The 15,235-nt window shown below is 38.5% G+C and overlaps 1 protein-coding gene across 2 annotated transcripts in view; it reads right to left on the bottom strand.

Annotated features, from left to right (window-relative positions):
• Positions 1–1,642: 1,642 nt before the first annotated feature.
• COLEC11 (collectin subfamily member 11) overlaps positions 1,643–15,235 on the bottom strand; it is a 38,150-nt gene continuing 24,557 nt past the window's right edge. The window contains exons 4-8 of one of the 2 annotated variants that reach the window (XM_032443521.1): positions 13,054–13,125; positions 5,796–5,867; positions 5,136–5,189; positions 3,504–3,599; positions 1,643–3,351 (exon numbers count right to left, since the gene is read on the bottom strand). In XM_032443521.1, coding sequence (XP_032299412.1) covers positions 2,942–3,351; positions 3,504–3,599; positions 5,136–5,189; positions 5,796–5,867; positions 13,054–13,125 — 704 coding nt within the window. In that variant the 3' untranslated portion in view covers positions 1,643–2,941. The remainder of the gene's footprint in view (positions 3,352–3,503; positions 3,600–5,135; positions 5,190–5,795; positions 5,868–13,053; positions 13,126–15,235) is intronic. The other variant, XM_015859357.2, reaches the window with a different exon arrangement.

The following is a 15,235-nucleotide window of genomic DNA, read 5'->3' as shown; positions in this document are numbered from 1 at the left end:
TGGGACCAAGTGCAAGGTCCTGAACCTGCGCCAGGCAAGCACAAATAAAAACTGGGCAGAGAATGGCTTGAGAGCAGCCAAGAGAGGAGAAAGATCTGGGGGGTGTTGGCTGATGACTCAACATGAGCCATCAAAGCGCACTTGCAGCCCAGAAGGCTGACATGCATCAAGAGAAGCATGAACTCGAGGTCGAAGGAGGTGATTCTGCCACTCTTCTCTGCTCCTGTGAGACCCCACCTGGAGTACAGTGTTCAGTACTGTGTGAGACACTGGAACTGGTTGCCCGGTGAGGCTGTGGATGTCCCCTCCCTGGAAGCATTCAAAGCCAGGCTGGATGGGGCTGTGAGCAACATGATCTAGAGGAAGGTGTCTCTGCCTATAGCAGGGGGCTTGGAACCAGATTTTCTTAAAGGTCCTTTCCAACCCAAATGAATCTATGATTCTATGATCAGGGTGAGGCACTATCTGGTGATCTGCTGGGAAGACAACAGAGACAAGGCAGACTGATGAATGCTTTGCTAAGGTAGCTCTTAGAAGAGGGATGTACTCCTGGCTATTACATCAGAAAACAGCACAACCTTAGCATTTAAGCATTTGGACTATAGGTGAAGAAAATACGTATTTTATGTGAAAAAGTCATTCAAGACCCTGAATGGGTGACTGTATATGTATTTTTAAAAGCTTTTATTGTTGCTTTCCTAAGAAGTGCCAACTTGTCCATTAATATAAACTAAAATACATTTGGGCTATAGGCAAACTTTTAGGACAAGAAATTGAGAATGTAGACTGAGAGTCGCACTAATCATTGATTTCTCCCTCCAGCAAGGGCCTGCCTATGCGGGTCAGCAACTGGAAGGTGAAAGAAATGATCAAGGGCTCCATCACTTCCAAGCTCTCCTTTCTTGCCCAGTTCCACACAGAGATAAGTATCAGATTTGTCGTCTTTGCTTCTTGCAGGATAGCTAGAGATCTTATGTATCAGCCTTGCTCCCCTACCCAAACAGTGAAACCAGAACTGTAGCAGCCAAGAGAATAAAAGAACATACAAGTCTCTAACAACTGATTTCCTTTCCATCTCATGTTTCAATAATTGCAAAAACATATCCTGGTGAACATAAGAGCTGAGGGAAACACCACCCCAAAAGGCCTCTTTTGATGTTTCTAAGGAAAGCAAATGTAACTGTAGAAAATTGCAAAACCTGAATGTAAAACAAGTAGCATCTTCAGTATGTGCATAATAAGGGAATTCCAGAGGCTTAGATGTTTTAATATAGATGCAATGATTTGACAGAAATACACTTGAGATTTGAAGGGGTCCTGAGGATTCTATAGCAGACAGGAAGTAACCATGATATTCAAAAGACTACTCTAACCAACTATTTTTTTCCACTGTAAATTCTGTAAAGGGTCTTGAGCACTGGCAAAACATATCCACATTAATAGATTTCAATACACAATGTGAAGAAAGCCTAATGTATAGGAGTTATGCCTATCTTCATAAGAAAGAAGGTGAAACAGTCAAAGGACCATCTGTTTCTTTGAATGGCTGCTCTGGAGCTGGGATATTCTATAGGATTTTCCTACTGGATCTTCAACGCTAGTATCATACATATGTATAATAGATTCAAATTCACAGAGTAAATACATCAGACAAAATAGCTTGTTTTATTATGTATTTAATAATAGCATCACATCAAATATTGTTAGACTGTGGATATGAACAGAATTGCCTGATCTCTGGTTATGTACCATGGCACCGTAGTTGATTTCAGTGAGAATTAGATGTTATGCAACTGGCTTCTAGGAAGATTCAAAGTAATTTATCTTTTTTTTTTTTTTGCGAAATTATGTTCTTGACTTCTTAAAATATACATCACATTTTCCATCATATGCAATTGTAAATTGAGTTACATAAATTATTTGTGCAAAATGACATTATTGCTATATACATAAACAGGAGAATCTTGGACAATTTTGCTGCTTTTCAGGTCACTCCCACAGTCCGAGTAACCATGCAGGCTGTTGTCCTGCCAAAACGATTAGCTAAACCACTTCTGTAAGATTTGTTGTCTACTTACGTAGTCTGCCTTACACTGTGAAGGGTCAGTATTTTGTTTGTTTTGTAACACGACATACCAAAATTATCTTTAACAAATGGGAAACACTTTCACTTAAAAAAAATTATTTGGGGCCTTAAGTAGTTCATTCACTGAATCATTTCCAACTAAAGATAGCAAAATACCTAAATCTTACTTTTACCTTTACCCAACCCCAGTGCTCTCATCTGGCATGGATCCCTCTTTCAGTATTGAATCCTCTGCCAGCACTAAAACTCTTCATGATATATATTTTAATAAACAAGCTGTACAAAATTGGTGGGACTCTTGATTTCTTAACTAGGCTTGGCTATTAAAAAAAAAAAAAAAAAAAGAAATAGACTTGTAACACCTTTACATCCAAAAAAAACTTACAGTAATATTTGTGCTAATTAAATGGAGTATACAAATTATTCACCTTTTTGCTGGAATATCCCTGTAGTGCTACAAGCAATTAACATCTATAACTATTAAATTTGCTAAGATAAAAGAATACTAAGAATCCATTCCTTCAGAAATAATCACTCTAAAAACTAAAAGCCAAATTCTGCCTTCCCTTACAGTCATGCAATCGCGTGTTAAACACTTTGAGGGTAGAATTTAGCCCCAAACAACAGTTTTCTCTAAGTACGTACATTCTCCTACAGAAAAAAAACAACCTATATCTTACTCATCAGTGCTCTTCCCTTCTGAAGGGTAAATAACGATATTTGAAATACCTAAGTTATATTTACAGCTGTACAACACTGATATGACTTACGTGTAAAATATTATTTGTACTCTATGAACATGGGCTAACTTATACAACCTGCTTAAAAACTTCTTACAATAAAGAGCGGACAAGCTTACACATTTTCTTTATCGAATTCACACACAAAATACATGGTAATATGACATGCAACATCATTCCACCCTCCAGATGCCACCATCTCCACACAGTCCTCCTCATCATAGGCATTGTTGGGCTCCCCACTGCGCCACTTGTTGAAGGTCTGCATGGGTGAACGGTCAGAATAGACATAATTTCCCTCTTTCTCTAGGTCATTAATCCCAATGAAAACTCTGGTGAGCCCGGCTTGGTTGATGTACGAGGCGATCAGATTGTTGGCATTCTCATCCTTGGGCATGCTCAGCGTCCCTCCTCTTCCATGGCAGTAGAGCTGGGCTTCCTTGTATCTTTTTTCTTCCTTTACCAGCAGGTAAATCTTATTGTCTGTCTCACGCACACCAGCAACAGCTGCGGGGGAGGGCAGTGCTGAAAAGTGAGCACTCGCATTTCTATAAACCAACTTACTGTACACCCCAAAATAGCTTTACAAATCCATTGCAAGATGGTGATACTCTCTATGAGCAACTCCACCATTAAAATGTGGCAATGAGAAAGGAAAATGTATAAAGTTAGCCTACCATTTTTTATGAATTTTAGTTCTGTTGTCAGCTGGGCCACTTGGATATCCATTTCACCAATAGCCTTCCTTAGCTGGCTACACTCACAGGGGATGCCTATGAAATGAAACAGAGAGCTTTTTGACTTCAGCACGTCTAAATTCAATTATTATCCACATAACTTCATGAAAAAGCCCATCAGGCAGCCCTGAGACACATCTGTTTCATAAGTAATGGCCCAAAACTTGTAGCCTTTCCTAATATTTCCTTTGTACCAGAAGAGATTTAGACTAGGACATAAGAAGGAACTTCTCTCAGAGAGTGGTCAGGCACTGGAATGGCTGCCCAGGGAGGTGGTGTAGTCGCTGTTCCTGGCAGTGTTCAAGAGGCGCCTGGATGAGGAGCTACAAGATCTGGTTTAGTCGTTTTCTGTAGGTACAGTAATGAGATGGTTAGACTAGATGATCTTGTAGGTCCCTTCCAACCTTGTGATTCTATGATTCTATGAATATGTGCCATAATGGTTCTCACAGTTGTCTGAACCTAACCATAACACCTCCTTTCCTCTGAAGCTTCAGTCCTGTGTAACTGGGGCTAACCTGAACTCAGAGAGATATCCCCTGTCAAAAAAATAAAATAAAAAAAAATAACACTAAAAATGTTTATCAAAATGTCACATTTGGATGAAATTATCATCTTCAGTCTTTTCCAAAAAGCACTTTTTCCAGAGCAAAAATCTACAGTTTCTTGTTCACCTGTTCCTCACAAGGAATCTAAAACAGGAGATCAAAAAGGCTAATGTTCCAACCACGTAATGCACATCATTAGCTGTAAAATGCAATTCCACGCTTTTCAAATACAGAAGTTACTGTACATCTTCCATTCAAAGAATAGGAAGACATCTATTATGCCAAACTGATATTGATTTGAATATCTGAATGAGAATGCTAAAAGTATAATTGTTACTTCTATGAGTTCAAATCTCAAAAAGAGAATCAATTATGGCTTCCAGTTCTGAGTGTAATTATTCAAATCTGCATTTGACTATCCAGTTACTCAGCACAGATATCTAATCCTAAGTACCAAGTAGTTGGACTACAAGACAGTGCCTGGCTCAAGAATTGAGTGACAAATTATGTTCTCATAAGAAAACTAATTGATGCAACTTTAGTGCACTCCACTAGGAAGGAACAAAAATGGGCAAAATCAGAAGCCATTTTTCTAAGGCTTACATTTCTTTTGCCAGACTTCCACCTTTTCTTCTGGAGTATATATATTCTTTTTAAGTTCCTGCAATGACACCTGATCCTTTGAGTTGTCTGGAATCCTGAGCAAGCTATACAGAGATGTCCTTTTCTATCAGTGGTGAATGTTACTGACAGTTGCACTTCATTTCCCACTGTATTCATCAAACCTGTAAGTAACTCTGAGACGCCATTTGAACAAATACACTGCACGTCCACCAACTACTGCAGCTTCAACATATGTATTTTTTAACATTACTTGAAAATATCACTAGTGGCTATGAGGAGTATCTATCTAAATATTTATTTATCATTATTTTTCTCAGTATTTTAAAAGACACATCTTTGGTGATGATGGCTGCATCTTCTAAAATCCTTCACGTTATAGACAAAGCATGTCATAGATTACCTGGGTCACCATTAGGACCTGGTGGTCCTATGTCACCGTTATCTCCCTTTTCACCTAAAAATACGAAAAAGAATATAAATTTAGGGAATCCCAAGGAAGAATAAAAACGTTTCTGCCCCAGTTGATACACAAAAAAAAAAAAAAAAAAAGAAAAAAAAAGAAAGGCAAACCAAAGTTATGAAACTTGAATGCAAAGAATATGTACCAACACATTTCTTTTTTTGTGAACTTCATAGAAGCAGTAAACATGGATCTTGTAGACAAAAAGGGCTATATACTGCAATCTAAATCTAGATTCATAATCCAGATGCTTAAGTAAATGTGGTTGGTCAAAAATGACCAAGCCTGCAGCATACACAAGATTAGAATTCAAGTACTGCAGTTTCTAGAAAGATGCCAAAATACAGTGTGTCTTCCCATCTAATTCTCTTAACTATCCACACTTACCTGTTAGGATGCAAAATTCTTTATTTAACGATTAACCAGTACTCTCAGATCTCAGTGCTGAGCAAAAAGTAAATGGTTTACAGAACTCAGTCAATAGGGAGTACCTCATACTGCAGTCAGCCAACTATGAAGTCTGAGAGCAGCTAACCAAATACAAATGATAACAGTTTTTCATCTGAAACACAAATGGAGAAGCAATTGCACTAAGCATACCTTTTGAACCAATAGGACCAATTTTTCCATGCCTCCCCATGCTGCCTTTCTGTCCTTTGTCTCCCATTTCTCCTATATGTACCGAAAGACAAAACATATTAACAGTGTATTCTGATTAATTCAGATTCCAGCATATTTGCAATACTAGTTTTTTCAGTGAAGAAATGTACTCGCAATACTCATAGAACTTCAGAAGTTCAATTTATTCCTTGTGAGGAGGAATTATGATTTGAACTTTACAAAGCAAGTGACATTAAAGCAGTATGCAGGGTCAAATGAAGACAGATCCTGTCTGAGATCCACTGGAAAAACTTTTTGCAAACTTCTGCCACATGATCATGCCTAAATAATGTTGACAGTAAGGGAGGATCCCATCAAAACATATGGATCAATGCATCATGGAGCTGAGAAGACCTAAGGGATCCAAGCACGACTAATAGCTTCATCTAACACAGTGGCCCCACTGCAGCTGAGTTATAGTAAGGCTGAATTTGGGCTCTGTTAATTATTTTTACAGTAGCAACCACATCTTCATTCTTTCTTCTTACAAAGGCTATATTAAAGAAAAATGAAAATGAATGGAAGCCATATTTGAACACAGACACACGCAGATGCTTGTACAAATGCTGAATGTTACTAATTTTAAAGGTGGTTCAGTAGGAAACTTCAAGCAGCAGCTATAGCAAAAAAAAAAATGCCATTCAAAAAATCACTTTCCTTAGTTTTAACAAATTAAAAGCAACCACCCACCTCTTAAGATGAACTGAAATTGTCAGCATATTGGCTTGAACCAGTCACTGCCATCTATCTGTATATATCCCTGACATACAGACAGTAATCTGGTGTAAGACAGCTTGACTCACTTACTTTGCCTGACTTTAGACTCTTTTCAACTAATTGTACTTTCTTATGCAATAAAGAGCAAATATTAGAATGACTTCAGGAGAAACAGAATATTCAGTGGAACAGTTTCTTTGCCATCACTGTCTTAACAAAGCAAGCAGAAGCACTGTTACCAATAAAATATGTACCACAGACCAAGTATTGATGTAACTGAGCTGAGCTCCTCCAGACCTCAAATAATAAAACTGATGAAACCTGCCTCTTACATCATCTTCCCTCTTTCTCATAAATACTGCTCAGAAAATGAACAACTTATGGAGTAATAACCAGTAAGAACTACGCGATCTGCTTAGAAGTAAAAAGTGTGCTACCTCAAACAACAAAGACATACATTAAGTCCCCTGTGCTCATTAAGGAGCTATTTGGATTAGTTTTTCTCTTACAGTGAGTAACCCCCGCTTCTACTCCAGGGGCTTGCTTATTCTGCTTCTTCTGCAGAATAAATCAGATAGCTTCAAGAGAGACCCAACTGCCTTGAGGGTTTCAAAGTTTTAAAACCTTTCAAAAAGTCCTTTTCAGTGGCCCTATGATTGCCAAAAATGGAGCCTGAAGAGTCTTAATGAAATCAGGAAGTGAGAGCTGGAAAGAAATGAGGACAATGAAAGAAATTAAGTCTCCATAGACCAAAAGTAGGAAACTTAACTGAGTGTTTGAATGGAGAATACGAAGCAAGTCACCTGTCATCTCCCAGATGAAGGTGATATACATAGGAACCAATTATAGAAGACTTAAAGGATTTTATGGGGAACTGAGGAGAAAGGAATTCTAATTGATCTTCTTGTTGGCCTTTTCAGGCTCACAAACAAGAGAAGAAATAATAACCAGAGATGAATGGTGGGCTTCACAACCGGTGAAAAGATGAGGGCTTTGGCTCTGTGCAACACTGTAAAAGGGGGTGTTCAGATAGTATGGCCAATTTCTTTAGACAGAACTAATTGGAACAGAAAAGAGGGCATAAAACTACCTTTAAAAAAGAAGGTGCCTAAAAGACAAATCCGGTAGAAACTCAAATTCACCATTTCACAGCCACATCAAATTGAGTCGTGTCAAAGGGAAAAAGAGAACAGTAGTTTACTTCCCAAACTTGAGGAATGAATTCTTTATGATTTGATATAATGGATATCACAGAGATCTACTTTGCAATATAAGCAGAAGTGTCCCAAGCCAGACCAAAAGTCTGCCAGCTCCAGTGCCATCTTTGACAGCAGCCAGCAGAGGATACTTACAAAAAGAATACAGAATAAAAAGAACAAATAAAATATAGAATAACTAAAAAAAAAAAAAAAAGGATAAAAGATACAGACATACTGCACAATATCTTCCACAGCACATTTTCTTAGTCTTGCAGCCAGTATTCCCAGTGTAAATATTTAGCTTGACTTAAATGAGGATTAAATGTATTTTTAAAGGATATAACAATTTTATTCAAGACCCTCCCCCCTTTAGAACTACTGACAACCAGAAATCCAAGAATTCTGAATACATCAGTGGAATTTTACATGTCTGGGACAAATGCATTTTACCCAGCATTAGCCACCTGAAGGTTTGGTTTTTAAGCTATTTATCTAAGTTCCTCTTGCGAGCAATGGAGAAATAAACATCTCTTAGCAATGATCCACCATGTGAGACAGGTAGTTCAGTGACAAAGTGCATCTTTAAAAGCTCCACTGAATAAATGTAGGTGGAGGAAGAGGAAACTGTTAACAGCTACCTATGCTGACAAGAGATCAGAAAGACTAGAAAATTTGTAAAGGAAGATAAAAATAGTACAACAAAATACAGTGTAGGAAAGCAGTGGAAAAGTCATAATCATTTTAAAGTACTGCTGCTAAGGATTTCAGAGTAGCATTTGAGTTTTAAGCAGCAGTTCTATTGTTTGGCATCTTGTAAGTATAAATTAAATGATGTATCCCTAAGGTCCCTGTTCTAGATATTTACTTACACTGAAGCCTATACTGAAGCCTTTTTTGTCCACTCCATTTAGCATAAGTTTTCTTAAAATCCTACTGAGTTCAGTTGGATTTGGAAGATAGTTTTGAATTAGATACCCACTCTGTGAATCCACAGCTGCCAATGTCAGGACTTTCATATGGAATTCTGCCTGCAGCACTCCTTAGCGAGCAATAAATTCCTGTAAAAGTTGACTCCAGAATGTAAGAGATTGATTGATTACATATTAATGAGCAATCAGTAATATTAAAATATAAATTAAGACATTATTACCTCTCTTTAGAATTTGATTATACAAATGACTGAGCACTCTGGCTCCAATCCAGTTAAATTAATGACTCTTCTCTCATACTTAGAGGCTATGTCAGTACTAGTAAACTAAATGCCTGGGACTCCTCCCTAGCACTGGGAACCAGCTGGCCAAGAATGGTGTACTCCATAATCCTAAATCATCTTTCTCTTTAAACTAAGGTAATCAGTTGCAAGCTGTTCATTTTGTTAGTTCCCAGAACACGCCTGAGAACTGCCTAGGAAAGCATTAGCTGACAGAAGCTGAAAAACAGCCTGGAGAATACCACCCCACGAGGAAAGGCTGCATAACCTGGGTCTGTTCAGCCTGGGGAAAAGAGGAGGGAGAAGGGATCTGATCAAAGTCCATAAATATCTAATGGGAGGCAAATGGATGAAGCCAGGCTCTTCTTGGTGGTGCACTGTGATAGGATAAGGAGCAATGTGGCCTCATACCTGAACACAGGAAGTTCCATACAAATATACAGAAGAACTCTACAGTAAAAGTGATGGAGCACTGGAACAGAATGTCCAGAGAGGTTGTGGAGTCTCCTATGGAGGTACTCAATACCCATCCAGGTGTCTACCTGTGCAACTTGTTGTAAGGTACCTGTTTTAGGAGAGGGGTTGGACTTGATGATTTTGAGGTCCCTTCCAACCCCTGCAATTCTGTGACTCTGTGAAGTCAAATCAGAGGCTGCACTAACACTGCAAAGGTAGAGACTGTTTGGTCCCATCCCAAGAATATCATACGACTGTACTTAACATTTTATTTGATCCAGCGCTCTACACTTTACATAAGGCCAACAAAGTTTTAAATTCTGCTGACATGCTATGCATCATAATTGACCTATACAATTAATTAAAAGTAATGGCAAAAGTAAGTGTAATTTAACCTTAATCAGTGCCCAAAGACATTAGGATGTCTGATGTCACCCTGAAACATCAGGACACTCAGAAACAGATTTATTTCAAGAAAGTACCAGAAAGTTTCAATGTTTATGAGCGTCTGAATTACTAAAACATGTCAATATTATGAAGAAAGAATGATGAAAACATTTGCAGCACTTTCTAATTCTGAGGTGTTCATTTCAGGTCAAACATACCTTAAAAAACCCTTTCTTACATACATTATTATTATTATAAATTAACACCAAAACAGAAGAATTATAATCTTTCCCTTGTGTAAACCAGCACTTATTCAAATAGCAGTGATATACAATGAAATGTAGCAGTTTCTATCCATAGAAGGAGACAAATACCAACCCAATAAGACATCAATTATCAAGCCTCTATAAAAATGTGCTTAAAAACTACAGGGGGCCATATGTGTTAACATAGAGACTGCAGTTTAACAGTGTACTGAACAGAAACAGAGCTTCTGTGAGCATCTAAGTGTACTCATAGAATGGGGCAAATGGAATGTGAGACAACATTATTCAGTAAGCTATGTGTTGGGTACCCGGATCACAAGTCTAAGCTTTAGACCAACTGAGATTTTAAAATAGTTGGACAAGACTATCAAGGGCATTAGTGTTACATGCCCAAGAGATCAAAAAAATTGCGCTAAAAGGCAAAGCCAATAGCAGATCACAAATGGATATTAGGTAATCTGTTCAGGAACAGATGCTGAACTGGTTATTTCTGAGAAAATCATTGTGAAATTTCTTACTATAACAGAAGGAAGGATTTACTAAACATCACAAAACTATATACATGTCAAGTCAAATTTGGATACACAAAAGGAAAGCAGAAAGGAAATGTTGCTACAGAAACAGTAAGAGATTTTGCACTGAAAGCACTGCCTGGATAAATATGATATAGAATGCATAAATATTAAATTTTCTTTCATCTCTTTTCAGTTTCACGTACATTTCTCTTGCAATGAATGTTCTTTTCAATGTTTCTTCATCCAGTCACATCCATGTTTTGGACATATTGACACATGAAAAACTGAAAAACTGTTCTAATTATTAGAACTGAGCTTCTCTTAGGATGATTTTCCAAGTAAATGCAATATTACATATAAATCTACACAAATGAAAAGTTACATCATGGAATTCATTCAACAAAATGCAAAGCTCAAAGAAAGACATAAGACTGTGCAATGGGAGAGACTCCCCAGCTCCCCATGAAAAGGTGATATGACCACTTGCCCATCTTATGACCACTAGACCATAAATGGTCATATCCTGGGAAACAAACAGGAGGAACTAGGAGTCTATTTAATGATATCAGCCACCCAGATATGATGGGGCAACAAGCACAGTGTAAGTACGCACATGAGGCTGGGCACAGAGAGAGGCTAATAAAGGACAGAATGGAAGTATTCCCTAGGTATTCATGGATGAAGTAAGGAAAGAAAAAGTTCAGCTGAAGTTTATCTTGGCTGGGTATATGAAAATAGCATGAAAAAGCAGTAAAAAGGAAAAAAACAGGAAAAGCAGCAGTAAAAATTGGACTGAGGACTAACATGGGCACTCCGATTGGAAGGAAGGAAACAATGATACAGATAGACAGTGCTGAGATACTTGATACCTTCTTTGCCTTTGTTTTTACTGGCAAAGTGTTCTACTGGGTCTTCGCTCCTGGTGACAGAACACAGGGAGGAGATGCTACCTATGTTAGAGGACAATTGAGTATACTTAAGTTGAACACACATCCATAGCATTGGTGAGAAAGCATCCAAGGGTGCTGAGAAATTCAGCTGAGCTGCTGCAAGGCTGACAAAATCTAATCAGTAGCTGATTATGAGTGCCATCCCTCAGGATGCAGTCCTGGGACCAATAGTGTTTAAAATCTTCATCAGTGACAGGAAGGAGCACAGAGCAGCCTCTGTGAGTCTGCTCACAACCTCGGGAGCAGTTGGTGTGCTGGAGAGTAGGGATGCCAGTCCCTTGATTGGCCCTAAGGAAAGCATATTTCACAATGAGACCGGAGAGCAAGCCAATCAAAAAGATTATGGAATCTACATCCTTAGAGATTTTCAGAAGTCCACCAGACAAAACCTTGAGCAGCCTGATCTAAATTTTAAGCCTGTCCTGCTTTAAGTAGGAGACTGGACTAGAGACCTCTATATGACCTAACCAAAGTTATTCAGAAGTACTTTCACTTCTCTTCATGCTGCATTACCTTGTGGGAGTTAAAATTCTAGTTTCCAAATTTTTCTTTTTATGACAGTTGTCCTTGAAGGCTACATCTCCATAAGGAAAGTACACAGACCGAACACACACACACCTCAAGGGAGTTGTAAGCTTCTCAATGAATTCTAGGGTATGAGCTCTACCCATGATTCTTGGTCTCAAGGGAAAAAGCAGAAATAAGACTTCCATATCTGCCCAAAAGTACTATGTAACAGAATACGTGTCACTGTAAGAAAGTATAAATTACCACTGTGATGGCTTCAAAATGAAGCTGGCAAATTCAGTCTGGTAAAAACTCCAATGTTCTAATGATGGGGATGTCAAATATTTCATTTTAGTATTGAAATAAAAGGCTCTGACTAAACCTAGTGTGATTTTTTTCAGAATATGCATCTCCTGGAAAACATTCAAAGGTCAGCTTTCCTTTCTTCCGAAGGAGAACAAACGCGAAAAGACAGAATTTCCTGTAGGACAGAAATGTTGTTTCTCCTAGCTCTATAACTGAATGCTGTTGAACTCTATTCCTCTCAGGAGCTCAAAATATTTTGTGAACTACAACACAGTTTTAATACCATCTTCCCATAAGCATCACTGAACTGTGATCTAAGAAATACAGAATCAATGACGGCCATCTCTGCCTATTACAGCTTAATGCCTTCCCACAATGGTTTTAATTAAGGCACTGAGAACATTCACATATACAAACAAAAGGAAACAAGGAATGCAAACCTCATGATTTCTCCCCTCTTCCCTACAAAAAAAAAAAAAAAAAAAAAAAATGACACCATTTTCTTGAAGACTTTCTGGACCTGAAAGCAAAATCTAGTTTACAAATAAGCATATAAGGTACATGGAAACATCTAAGAATGGTTTAGTTATCCAGCAAACAGAGGATTCCCATCATCAGTGCTTCACAAGAAAAGGCAGCATTAGGCAAGGAATTACTTTCAAAATATCTTCTTTAACAAAGTTACCTTTTTCTCCTGGAGGGCCAACTCTACCTGGACGACCCGGAGCACCTTTCTCCCCCTTTTCTCCAGCCTCTCCTATTGACATAAAAAGGAGAACAACATTAAAACAGAACTATTTTCTACTGGTATCAGTGACAATAGTGTCATTTTCTATACTGAAAATACAAGCTTACTAAAGAGGGAAAAAATAAAAGCAAGCAAAACATAGCTTGAGAGCTCTGAAGCACAGAGAATAACTTTCCCGCAGTGAACACAGTTACCAACAAAACTGAAGTCAATATGTTACTGAACCCTCACAGCTTTAGTCAACACAGCACAACAATACCACTATTTAGTTAAGCAGAAGCCTCAGAATAAGGCGTCAACTCAACACATAGCCTTCTATCTTCACATTCACCAAACACATCTTGAGTATCTAGCAAACACTGCCTCTTCACAGCAAAGCATAACAGGATACATGTTTAAGATTCTAGGATCACATGGGAAAGCTTCACCAAGGAAGAGTCTCCAAAGAGAGATAATTCCCCAGTGGCAGTCAGCCCTTAAATGGGGTCTAAGAGATGTGCAGCCAGACTCCACCCCCTTCCAGTCACACAGATGAATTGCCTTCACCTGTACTCCCAGGACTGACCAGGTCCTTTCCTCAGGTGACCAATCAGTGTTTCAGGCCAGAACCCAACAATTCCCATACAGTGTGCCTACCTGGCATCTTTCATTGGAGTCACTTAAATTGTTTTGTTCCCTACTGTTGTTGTTTTCTATTAATATAAATTTAAAAATCTCTCAGGCAAATAGAATTTTAAAGAATGATTGATGTGATTTGAACTGGCAGGTGGCTCATCACCACAAAGTTATCTGCTCACTCATTCCTTCCCAGTGGAAAAGGGGAGGGAAGTGGGAACAAAAAAAAAACAGAGTAGAACTTGTGTGTTGACATAAACCTATTTACTAAGATAGAGAAAAGGATAATAATTATGACTACATACATATGTTTATGCAAACGTATACAGCATTGCTCATCATTGCACAACTGATCCTGAGCTACCCACCTGAGCAGCACAAGAGAAAAAGATGAACTCCCACTCCTTTCAATACTCCTTCTGTGTGAAGGAATGGAATCCATACACATGGAATATGTGTATGGGATATCTCTACGGCCAGTTGAAATCAGCTGTCCTAATTCTGTCCCCTGCCAGCAATTTGGACCCTTTGCTGAATGGCCTCAGCTCTGTAGAACTCTGCTTAGCAGCAGCTATAACCACCAGTGTCTTATCAACATTCTTTTTCTTCTAAAACCAGAATCACACCAGGCAGTCTGAAGGAAACAATTCTGTTCCAGTTGAAAATAAGACAATTTAAATAACCACCTTTATTAAATAAATGTATGTGAAAAAAAAACGCAAACTTCTACAGCTTCCATGGAAAAGAAAATATTAAGATAAAAAATCTATAGCTAGCACAGCAGGCTTGATGCCTCAGCTCTGTAATGCAGGAGAGGAGAGTGAGCAACAGCTGTCCTTGAGGAAGATAAAGTAAGCACCATAACAGGAAGGTCAGTGGTTCTCTTGTTCCCCTCAAGCTCTCTGTCATAACTGGAAGGTACATTTTAGAGAAGGACTACAGAAGTAACACATAAAAACAAGCCAAAATTGCACATTTCAGATTTGCAGCCTCCAGCTCACACTCCTTATAGACATAGGTGGCTCAGCCCTCAACCTGTTTCCTTCTTCAGGCTGCCAGCAAGCTCCAGACCACCTCTCCTGCCTTCAGACATGCAAAAATAGGCCATTCTCTGACCTTAATGAGGACAAACTCCACATAATCCCCAGTGAATAATACTGTTAGTGTGGAACAGGCTATTATTTGGCACATTTGGGAACACCGCTTCTTTATTACCAAGTAACCAATAGGTTCTGTATGATTGTCTTTCCCTCCTCAGGGCTGGTTATGAGTTCTTTGCTTCCCAAAGATAAATCCTGACAATGACTTTTCCCTGCTCTCTGGAGGCTCAGAGCAGGCTATTACAGCCTATTGCTTTACACGTTCTTCAGAGTGAAAGCTGCACATTAGGGATCAGTAAAATAGATCACTCTTGCTTCAGGCCATTACACTTGCCTGTATTTATTCCTATAATAAGATGACACCACATTCCTTAGTGAGTGTTTAAGAAACTTTCCCTATGAGG

The sequence above is a fragment of the Coturnix japonica genome, chromosome 3, assembly GCF_001577835.2.
Source record: "Coturnix japonica isolate 7356 chromosome 3, Coturnix japonica 2.1, whole genome shotgun sequence".
NCBI classification, from domain to species: Eukaryota; Metazoa; Chordata; class Aves; order Galliformes; family Phasianidae; genus Coturnix; species Coturnix japonica.
The sequence above is the reverse complement of the archived record's forward strand: the minus strand, read 5'-3'. Positions and strand labels throughout refer to the sequence as shown.